The sequence below is a fragment of the Trachemys scripta genome, chromosome 5 (genome assembly GCF_013100865.1).
Source record: "Trachemys scripta elegans isolate TJP31775 chromosome 5, CAS_Tse_1.0, whole genome shotgun sequence".
Taxonomy (NCBI): domain Eukaryota; kingdom Metazoa; phylum Chordata; order Testudines; family Emydidae; genus Trachemys; species Trachemys scripta.
The window spans coordinates 34,027,068-34,038,736 of record NC_048302.1 but is presented as its reverse complement, the minus strand read 5'-3'; the positions used below and the strand labels follow the sequence as shown (position 1 = coordinate 34,038,736).

The window sequence follows — 11,669 nt, the reverse complement described above, 5'->3', positions numbered from 1 at the left end:
TTAATTGGCCTCTCAGAGTTGGTAAGACAACTCCCACCTGTTTATGCTCTCTGTATGTGTGTATATATATCTCCTCATTATATGTTCCATTCTATATGCATCCGAAGAAGTGGGCTGTAGTCCACGAAAGCTTATGCTCTAATAAATTTGTTAGTCTCTAAGGTGCCACAAGTACTCCTGTTCTTCTTTTTGCGGATACAGACTAACACGGCTGTTACTCTGAAACCTACACCCAGCAATCCCATCCACCTCCAACAGCATTTGCAGGATACAGCCCTGTGGTCTAGCCATCAACATAGTATAGCCTCTTTTCAATGCACATACATAAATTCTTTGGAAGTTAATGGAATGCTATGGAAAAATAGACCTATCCCAAAGTCTCTGACTTTCCTGACAAGAAACATTATAATGACTAAGGAATATCAAGAGCAGAATCAAAACTCACCAAATCCAGATCTCCTCACTTGCATTTGTCTTCAGGTTTTTGTATCAAAGGATAAGGAAGGTGATCACTGTGTGCACACTTATTTTTAGCAATTGTCACAGCAGTATTGTCAGCAATAGTAGTGTCTCCATGCAATTAATAATGGTCTCTTTTCCACTTCAAGGGCTTCACATGTTTTTTTCTATAACTACATCTTCAGCTAGAGATGGTTATAACATCAGGTTGTTAGCTAACTGAAGGATTGTCAGTCCTGCAGAATACTGGAAACTGGTCTTCAGTTAGCATCAGAGGGAGACACACCTTAAGTCTGAAACCATTTATAAGTTGTTGTCATGGTATGTTTCACCTATTGTTTTACAGAGGGTTTGTATGGTAACTATATTAACCCTATTTTACAAACACCCCCTTGTGTCTGGTTTTGTCATATATCTACTACATCGTTGTGGCAAGACCAGGGGACTATTCAACTAGAAAGAAATTTCACAGAAAACTTAGAGAAAAAAACATTTCTCTAGGATTTCAGGTTTATTTTGACAGGGTTCCTCTCTCATTCAGCTCTCTCTCCTCCCTATCTCTGGCTACATTGCCTCCATGTGTGTTAAACACCAAAACCAGTTCTTAACCATGAGTCTTCTCTCACTTGAGCTTTGTATTCTGGTTTTTACACACAAAGCTCTCTAGCCCAGACTCTTTTTAAGACTCTGCACCTAATTAGGCTCAGCTGTACCTGATTGCTTCAGCTCAGGCAGGCATTCCCAGCTGGGACTCTGAAAACCTCAGCTGCAATTTAACGCAAAAAGCCCCATCCCAGAGTCTGGCTTGACATAGCTAATCTCCCTCAAGGGATATCACAAGGATTGTGAATGCCTCTCCAGAAAACACTGTAGTTGCATTAGCGTGGAGTGTAATTTACAGTCCTATTGTATTTTAATTAGTTTGCCTTTTCAGGATAAAATTATAATGCAACTTAGCAATGGATGTTCCCACCTTCCTACTCAGGCTTTTATTTATTATTACTTGTACTACAGTACTGCCTGTAGGCCCAAAGTGACTGAGAGCCCCATTACGCTGGCTACTATATATACATATAGTAAGAGACCTAAGCAACTTCAGTAGGAAGTTTTTGTTAGTTTACAAACAGTTTTTATTTATCAATACTAACTCATTATCACTTCTTCCATTTTAAGTGATATAAATTCTAATATTAATATCACATCATAATGCTCATTTTCTTTTTTAATCAATGGGAGTTAGGCACCTAAATCCCTTTGAAGATCTGGGCCTTCATCCAAGAAAAAATTGTTTTCTGATAGTATACAGTGTACACATTAGTGTCTATACAATATGCCCTGTATTTTTATATACAATATAAGAGGAGCTGATAGGCAACCTAACTATGGAGGGCACTATCACCTTCCATTATAAAGAATCTTTGCAACCTTTTTCTTTAGAAGCTTTAACATCTCGTTTGCTGCAAGACTTTGAAGCTTGGCAGAGACAAAGCCCTTGGGCTAGGGGCGTGCCTTTTATTTGTCCTATGAAATTCTGTTTAGGTATGGTTGAATTATAAACTTTTGAAAATCACCATCGTCTTAAAAATATTGACAGCATTCCAAAACAGTAACACTGAACATGAACATTCTAAAGAATGTTACTATAGGATAATAGTCATTAATTACATGATCACATACTATTTTTCCATAGGAGTCCTGCCTCATTCAGTGCATGGAAGAGACACAGAAAGGGTTAGAATTAAGATTGCATGGGCAACCTTAAACATAGTATCTCCTAATTTTTCAGTGTTTAACTTTGCAACTTGAATAACATTTTTAATGTAGTTATTTACACTAATTTATTTATGCATTAATTATAATTACCTTTTCCTATTATACCTTACACCTATTATACAACAGTTTCGCTACCCCATCATGTTTGGTCATTTTAAAATGCTGAATAGAGATTCTGTATTAGAATGCATTTTTCCCAATAAGTCACACATGGTTTACTGAAATCACGAATGCATATTTGTTCATTTCTGCAGATGTTCTCTTTGTTGTGCTGTTTAAGCTCATATGTCACTACTTTTACTTTTTTAATAGCTTTAAAAGGTCAAAATTAAAGATAAGATTGAACCAAAACTCTGAATGCTGATAAAACATTCAGAACTGGAAACTTTGTTTGGGTTCATCTCTGTTCATGATTAAACAAAACATGAAAAGGGTTTATTTATAAAGATCACATGGTAAATCATATAATATATCACTTAATGTAAATATTCTGGTGATTGTCTTTGCATCTTTCCCTGACTTTTCTAAAGAGACTTCATTCAACTGGATTATTTATTTATCATCTTCAACTTTTCAGTATTATTCTCAATATGAATATATTCAAATATGTCTGTGGATAGTATTTTATCATATACAAACAACAACAATTAACATATCATTAAAGTGGAGATTGCAGCCACACAACTGTCACCTTAATTCTGTCCCCCTTGGCCAGAATTCATGTAAACTGGAACAAGTAGGCGCAAATTACAACTCCCTCCACCAGCTGATCCCCATGCACCCGACAGGGTTCACACCCCCCTGGGAGGCCACAGGTGTTGCTGCTGCTGCCTTCCCTCAGGATGTTCCACCTGAAGTAGGCTGCTTTAAGCTGTGACTGGAGCCAAGCACACACCCAGACTGCTAAGGGATGATTTGCTTCGGCACATAATAGGGTTTCCTGGGATGTCTTATGAAACTACACTGGCAACCTGTACAGTCTTTAGCAAAGAAGAGGTTATGACCACTTTATATCAGTACAACCTCCTCTCATCTCAGTGGATCTTTGGCTACGGCAGGCCGCGGTAAAGGTCTATGCCAATAGTAGCCAGCACAGAGTCTGGGCTGAGTTTGATGCCTTGCATGTACATCATAATAGGGCTCTGCACATTTATAATATATTTTAACTAGTCCAAAATTCCACATGTCTGCATCTAAAGTTAGAGCAAAGGCTGAGATGGGCCTCAGTTGAATCCCTAGAAAACCAACATTCTCAAACTTTGGGTGGAGGGGACAGGGGAAGGAAGCTAGACGAGGATCCAAATTTTGCAACGAGGCCAATTTCTAATAAATAGAGACAGTTCTTTTCCTTAACACAGTAAAATACTTGCACCATAAAAATGCAGATAAGAGGAAAATTAGGAGACTGTTAATGGACTAAAGAATCTTCCACCTCTGGATCACAGGTTTAAATCCAGCCCAGTTCAGTAGTGAACAAGCACTGTTACCATATGATTACTGTATGTTCCCTATGGGAAATGTGTCTGGTAATTTCAGACCAGTTAACACATCACAAAAGCCACTAATACTCTTCTGCACCCTTGCTGGCTATCCCAGAAGAGTTGGGATGAACTCTCATCTACTCTCTCACTCTCAGAATTGAGCCCCTCCAGGAATGAAGCAAAGTGGCATGGCAGTGTAAGGAACCTTTCACAGCTACTGCCTGGCTGCACCCTGCACCTGTTCTGTAGAGAGAGAATGCCATCCTCCAGGGCTGTCCATCTGGCATCTTCCAAGAACAGTAAATTTAAAAATACATACATATATATTTAAAAACCCTACAGGTACCAAAATGAAGACAATTGAAAAAGAAGAAAGAACACAGAGAGGTTTTCTGATCAGAAGGATTTCAGATTACTCAGTCACTGCTGTTAACCTGATTCTCCTACTGATGATTGGTTCCCACATTCCTAGGTGGTGTATTTACTCTGTGTGTGTACTGACTAGCGCTAATTGCAATTTTTTGACCAAAACCGTTTTTTGTCAAAACCAAAACTTTTCATAGGAACCGATCAGTTTAGATGACACTTTTGTCAGGAAGGTTTCTCATGTCCAATATAGGATTTCTGGTCAAAATGAGACAGAGAGACCCACTCCAAAAGTTAGGGCAGTCACCTGAGATGTACAAACCCCAGCTCTGCCTGATTTGGGGCAGCAACTTGAACCTAGTCCTCCCACATCCCACGTGAGTACTCTGGGGTCTCTTTCTGTCTGTTTTTATGAAAAATTTTGAAAGGTTAATCCTGATATGGAATGGAAAAATCTTCGAAATCTCAAACATTTTCATTGAATGGGAAAACTATTTCCTCCTAATACTGACTTCATTGCTATTGCTGATCATGTTGTCATCTCTCTCTCACCTGCATGCTGAATTTCTCACACTATATAATACATCCTGACACCTTTGCTTCTTGCTTCAGTTTTGTTTTCACTTTCACCTCTGGAATGCAGCAAAAGTCTCTAGCTACAATTTCAGTGCTCCAGATAAGCAGCAACACTGATAAGAGGATAAGGATGTTCCACCAATTTTACCCAAGATTATTCTTTGGTCTCTAAATGGCACTGTTCAACTTTCATTCAAAAGGGATGTCTGATTGTATTTTCATGCTTTGTTATCACTAGTCAGTTTCTCTTTAAACTTATAGACAGCTCAAATCTGAGCACTCCACTTTTCTCCCTTAAATTTAAATTGCACTACAAATCATATGTCTTTTCCTGCTAATGTACTAGACAGTCCGCACTTCTTATGCATTATGAACAGATTCTTGAAGATAGTAAGGAAGAGCTGTTTCCTGTTTTTTTCTCTTCATTCAAAAAATTGTAATCCAAAAATCACAGAGGACTCTCCTCCTCAATCTTCCCAGCCTTAACTGAATTTTAATATGACCTGTGCTCCTTAGTACTTTTGGATAATTCCTCTGACTTCCTGCTTGTGTAGACAACTTCTGTTTCAGAACCCATCATTTAGGCTCTGATCTAGCAAACTTTAAGCACATGAGGAGTCCCACTGAAGTCATGGGACTACTCATGTGGTTAAAGGTATGCACATGCCAAAGTACTTGGCTGGATCAGGACTTTAAGGGGTAGTTTTACAATGTGGGGGCTCAAGTTGCTATAGGGGATGACAATGCAGATAGTGTGCCTGTTCCGTCACCTGTGTGGAGTCCAGAGCCAGGGAAGGCTTCCATAGGATCTGGGACAAGGAGGTAGCTGACCCATCCTCTGCGAAGGTAGTAGGAGATCTGTAGAAGGGGCCTTCTAAATGTGGATACACCACAGGACGAGTTAAACATCTTGGTAATGAAGTACTTAAAGGATTATTTTCACATTGCCCTGTTTTCATCAAGTGTAGGGTGTGCTGAAAACAAGTGTGAAAATACAATTAAAATCTGCATGACAAATTTTATATTTACCTAGATTTTATAGGGTTTTTTCCTCCTGAGGAGATAGTCCCTAAAATAAGCACTGAAAATCAGAAGAAAATTTTTTGAAACCAACTTGCAAAACCCTAAGTGTGAGTGACAACAACACCCATTATATTCTAAAATACTGCACTCTGAAATGGTGTCATTTGCAAGAGCTTTGTTTAACATTCAGTAATTTTTTAAGCTTTATATGATAAATACCACTGACAGTAGGATGCAGGCCTTTAAACAATATGGGATGACCTCACATGCTTAAGGAAAAAGCACATGCCTTGCTGAATCAGGGTCATAGCTAGCAAGTGCAAATAATGCACTCAATCCAACAAGCATTTCAGAAATATAACTCCAGTTCAGGAGCCTGATACAAAGCCCATTAAAATCAACTGAAAGACTCCCATAGAGTTCAGTGCCCCAAGTCAGTAGGAGGTTTGCATGTAGAGTGGTTTCAGAATGTGGCCCAATAACTATAAGTGTTATTGTGATAACATAAGTACATCAAAATGTAATCAACATAATGGCTTCTAATTAATGTACTCATTTGGTTTGTAACATCCTGAATTTATTGCCATGCTGCAAGGCCTCTCTTCTCCTTCCCTCATAAGAAGCTGTGAGAGATGTGGTGGTGTGGGACTCTAATAGTGGTTGCATAAGAAGAATCAATAATTTTAGCTGTATTTGGGTTATTTGATTTCATCTTGGGGCTTATATCTTTGTAGATGTACTATTAAATGTTTGTGAAGGGCACTCACTGCATTGCATGGATGCTGTTTCATTGCAGCGTAGTAAAAGTCCAAATAACAAATCGCAAACTCATATCCAAGGATCAGAAACATGACTGCCGAGTGGTTCCTTTTTAAGTGTAATTAAAAATAATTCTAAACATACAGTAAACAAAATGCATATTAAGCATGGAAGGCATTTGTAGCCATCAAACACTTCTTTCATTATTCATCCCTACATATTAATTCAGAATGTTGTGTCGCTGTCTCATGTTTATTGCAGAATAAATATCGTAATGAAAAACTAATTCAGAATGCTAAAAAGTACTTGATTTGAAAGTAAAAATAATCCAGCAGAACCCTAATGGAGATACATGTAACTATGGCAGCTAACAAACTGACTGCTAGGTAACATTGTAAATCATGGTAATAACTCTTTCTAAAATAGTAAAATAAAGATATGCACAGAAAAATAATATTTTCAATGTCATTAAACATATATCTAACTAGTTAGTAGTTAATTCTGCTACAGTCTGAAGACTGCTTTCCTTTCCCTTTGGTTGCTTCTGACCCCATTCTGGTAACCAAGGTCAGCCAGGGTGTAGAGATGCCCAACCATACTCCTTTTACCGTAGACATGCCCTTTTGACAATGGTCAAGAAGGGGTTATAGTACTGGAATTTGCATTCTACTAGAAGATCCTCCTACACACATGGAATACTCCACTAGCCACTTGAGCACACATAACAGCCCAGCAAAGCTTATGGTATTTGTCTCACTTCCCCGGTATATAACATCTCACTTTTCTTTTGGATAGAATGCAATATTGTCTCTGTGTTTAATATTACCATGTAGAGAACAACTCTCTGGTTCTAGAATGGCTTCTATTTTTCCCTTCCCTCCATGGGTTGGGGCAGCAGCAACCCCCAACTGTTTGCTATTAAAAATAAATAACTGGAAACGTTAATTCAAGTAATATTCATGACTTAAATGCTGACCATAGATCTAAGAAATGCACCAAAGGCTTGAAATGTGCAGGAGGATCAAATCAGATTTCTATTGAGGTGAGTCGCCATAGCGGCTCTCAGTCACTACAAGGGACGATTCTGCATATCTGGTTCAAATAACCATACTGAATAAATTATAAGCAAACAAAGCTACAAGCTTCTCTATGGAGTGATTTCTCAAAGATTCCTAGTGTTTAGGTTTGGGACCTGATTTCTTCAAGGTCAGGTCCTTGCTGTCTCTTTACTGTAACTTCATTTTGTCCTAATACTCCAAGTCTTTACTGATTTCACTGTGTAGAGAAGGTCAAATGAATTCAGGAAAGTCCCCTATTCATTTTGCTCACTTCTAGAATCAAACTCAGACTGAACTATTAAAGCCCAGATACTTTCTTCCTCACGTTCAGTTTCCAGCTGGGAAGGAACAGGAAGTGCCAAAATACTTGAAAAAAAGACTGTTCTTGTGGTATTTCCAGCTGGGGCCAGAAGCAAATGTGTCTTGAAATTTCACACAAAAGCCTTGTTACCCGAGATTTCCAGCCTGACCTTTCAATACATAATAGATTTGACAGTTCAGATAATCATCCAAACTTCTGAAGTGTTATCTGAACTCCAAAAGCTGAGATTCCCCCATAAATACTATGGCTACTTTGTCAACAGAAGATATAAAGAAGAATACATATGCTGCACACTAATCTGATTACTTACCAGGAATCCTTTTTTGAACAGTTTTTAATTTATTAATTTTACCATCTTAATCATCCTACTTTTGAAATCCTAATATAAAAAGCAAACTAAACATTTCAGACCTTAGCAGGACACACCCATTATTATCTATTCTATTTCTAGTATGTTCAAAAACACTTACAGAACAAAAACACTTGCAGAACAGTATCACTGCAATTCCCTGCAGTCAGAAGTTGGCAGTATTTCTGTTCTACTTGAGTGGATGAAGACCAGGCCAGGTGGAGAATGACAAATAACTCTAAAAACCAATTTCAAAATCCAAAATGTAAATTAATGCACCAGTCACCACAATTTACAGCTCTTTTTTGCAAAGAGGTGCAAGAGTGTTACAAAAAACAGGAGATGGAACAGTAGCCTGGAAATTGCTGAATTATATTAATTAAGAATTGTATTCACGTGTTTCAGTAAACATGTCTCAGTCGTAATAGTAACACACCCTAAAATATTTGTCAATTCATAGTTACTGTTATTGACATTGTTTTAATGTAACTTTGTATTAATCTCTTGGCATCCTGATATAATTCAATGTGTGTGCATACTCAAGTTTGTATATACACAAATGAGTATTATATTTAACATACATGCATGTATACACATACACACCTACATAGTATTTGAAATAGTTTTGTTTATATATCTATATTAGAATGTGAAGGGAGAAGGAAAGATGTGTCAATAGATTAATAATTAGCTGTTTTCTTTCAGTGCTTTACCTTTCAGTCCTTCTGCCTTTGTTTAAAACTCAGTGATACTTTGAGTTTTGGATCCCTTACCATCAATGTTCATAAAATGACATCATCTAGCTTACTGCGTTAGGAGGGGTTCTACATTTTTGGTACACACGGATGGGAAAGGCCCATGTGTTTTTTGTCATGATTCTAATGTAATTCTGAAGCAACTAGGGTCCTGCTTTCTAGGTATTTATTTAGGAAGTATTAACAGGTTTACAAATCCTTGCCATGTAAATATCAGAAATACACAATCATTGCAACAGTGAGTTTTGTTTAAAGAGACATTATACAGGAATATTGTCATCAGATCTCTCTCTTTAATAGGGTGGTACCACATTAGAGTGAGCACCATCACAACATAAGGTCTTGCTTTCTACAACTGAATTCATTTTAGACAATTTAGTGCATGTCACTGGAGAGCATAGCATATGTATTAGATTTCAACAGTATAGATACCTTATCGGGAACAGACAGAGGCAGCAAGATGCAGTCAAAAGAAAGACCCAGTACAGCATTGTCACCAGAACTTAATTAGGTTACAAACAGACAGAGCGATAACCCCTTAATTTTTCACTGTGTTGCCAAACAAGTGGAATGAAGGGGAAAGAAATGGGAGAGTCCTTATAATACTTCCACTTACATGAATCAGACCATGAACCCTTGGAGGTCCTGATGTGGAAAGCGATGTAAACTGAAGGTGAGCATAACACTTGAGAGCATTTCTAGATGTTATCATAACTCTTCCATGTTGACATTGAATTTCTCCCTTCCCAACAACTGCAACTCTGACCACTTACAGAGAAAAAAACCTGCCCTCTCCTCTCCTCACATATCCCCGCTTCATTTCCTGAAGCCCAATCCTAGCTGAGCCGGTAACCAAGGAAAACTTCAAACTCCGTCCTCAGCCTGCTTCCTCCTGTGTCAGAGCCACCCTTGCCATCCCCATGTCCCATCACAGCCAAGAAAGGTCACACTCACGCCTACACACATTGACACCGCCTCCTTGCTACCCTTCCTGCCATCAGTGCTTCTGCAGATCACAAGCATACACCACACAGCTCTTAAGACACCCAGATGGCTTCAGCCCCTCTTATGTGGCACAGTGCAAATAGAAACCTGCATTCCTCTAGAACACAATAATAAACAGTGTGTCTGTGTGTGAAAGAGAGACAAGTGGTGTTTGTCTGTCATACAGTGTCCTGGTATTTGACTATTCCAGGTTATGTGGTGTTTCTCATGTGCAGTGTTTTATGTGTGAGATGAATGAGTCAGGCTTTGTGTGTGTGTGTGTGTGCTGTTTTAACACACGTAGTGTTTGTGTCATCTGTCATATTTGTTTCAGTGCTCTCTGTGTCAGACGTCCATATGCTTTGTGTGACACATGGTGTCAGTGTAAAGTGAGTGTGTGTTTGTTTGGGGTGTATGGGGAGCGTACATTACTCTGTGTTATGCATTCCAGTCAGACTGTGTTGTGTGCCAGTGCCTTGCAATGTGTGTAGTGTGCGGAATCAAGTCAGTGTGTGCCAGGATGTTATTACAATGTGTGATTGTGCCAATGCCATGCAGGGCGTGTTGTTGTGCCAATGCCATGCAGCGTATTGTGAGGCAGTATATGTTAGTGCCATGCAGTGTACTGTGAGGGACTGTGTGTCAGTACCATGCAGTGGGTGCTGTGAGGTGGTGTGTGTAAGTGCCATGCAATGTGTTGTGAGGTACTGTGTGTCAGTGCCATGCAGTGGGTGCTGTGAGGTGGTGTGTGTCAGTGCCATGCAGTGCGTTGTGAGGCGGTGTGTGTCAGTCCCAAGCTATGTGCCCTCTTCAGGGTGCACCCACCTGGCGAATGCGTGCCTGGCCGGCGGGGGGAGAGGACCCGCCTCCCGGCCCGGGGGAGGTGGGGGAAGCCATCTTCCTGCTCCTGGTCTCCTTCTCGCTGTCACTTTGCTCTCCCCAGCCCTGCTGCCCGGTGTCTGCCTGCGACCGCCGCAGCCGCCTCCCGGCCTCTCCTCTGACAGCGCCAAGGGCAAGAGGAGGGAGCTTTGCTCATCCCAGAGCCCCGCTTCTCTCACCTCCCCTCCGCCGCCCGGAGCGGCCCCTGCAGAGCACAGCGCCGTCCCGGCCACACAGGCCCCCTGCGCGCACTGCAGCGGTGGGTGGGAAAGGCTGGGAGCCGGTCAGTGCATGACCTTGCCGGTAAAAGTCAGCGGCAGTGCGGCTGTGCCTCCGCTCGGGCTCCGCGGCGGGGCGGCTTCTGCTGCAGCCGCGCACCAGCCCTTCTGCCGCCAGTCGCCTCCAGTCCGTGTGTGCGAGCGAGCGAGGGGGTGGGGAGCGGCGCTAGCGCTGGGATTATTCTAGCCGCGCTCAGGGAGACGAGCGAGCGAGCGAGGAGGCTGGGCCGCTATGAGCTCATGGACAGCTCCTGGAAATAACGTCTCAATACACCACTACTGGCTGGAGCCGAGGGTGGGAAAGTGGGAGTTCCTCCACCCCCCAATACACATACACACCATTACCCGCACCCAGCCCTGCATCAGGAATTAGCCCAGGCAGTTAGGAGCTGATACCTGACTTGCTTCCCTTTTAGCGCTTTGGCAACTGGCATAGGAATCAGGTGTCTTGTTGGTGGGCAATGGGAAAAGTGCATGGGGCCTTCTCGTGCTTCGGGGAGAGGAGTGTGAGCCGTGGGAGACAAAAGCGTCGTTGATCTTTGTTTTGAGTGAAGGTGCTGTGAGTCTTGCGGGCCAGCTGAACGCTGGGAGCTTCATCACGGCAATG

At 41.0% G+C, this 11,669-nt stretch overlaps 1 protein-coding gene across 2 annotated transcripts in view; it reads right to left on the bottom strand.

Annotated features, from left to right (window-relative positions):
• Positions 1 to 11,201, bottom strand: part of ANK2 (ankyrin 2) — a 584,612-nt gene extending 573,411 nt beyond the window's left edge. The window contains exon 1 of one of the 2 annotated variants that reach the window (XM_034771765.1): positions 10,731 to 11,201. In XM_034771765.1, coding sequence (XP_034627656.1) covers positions 10,731 to 10,802 — 72 coding nt within the window. In that variant the 5' untranslated portion in view covers positions 10,803 to 11,201. Of the gene's footprint in view, positions 1 to 9,537; positions 9,839 to 10,730 lie in introns of those variants that run through there. The other variant, XM_034771768.1, reaches the window with a different exon arrangement.
• Positions 11,202 to 11,669: the final 468 nt, after the last annotated feature.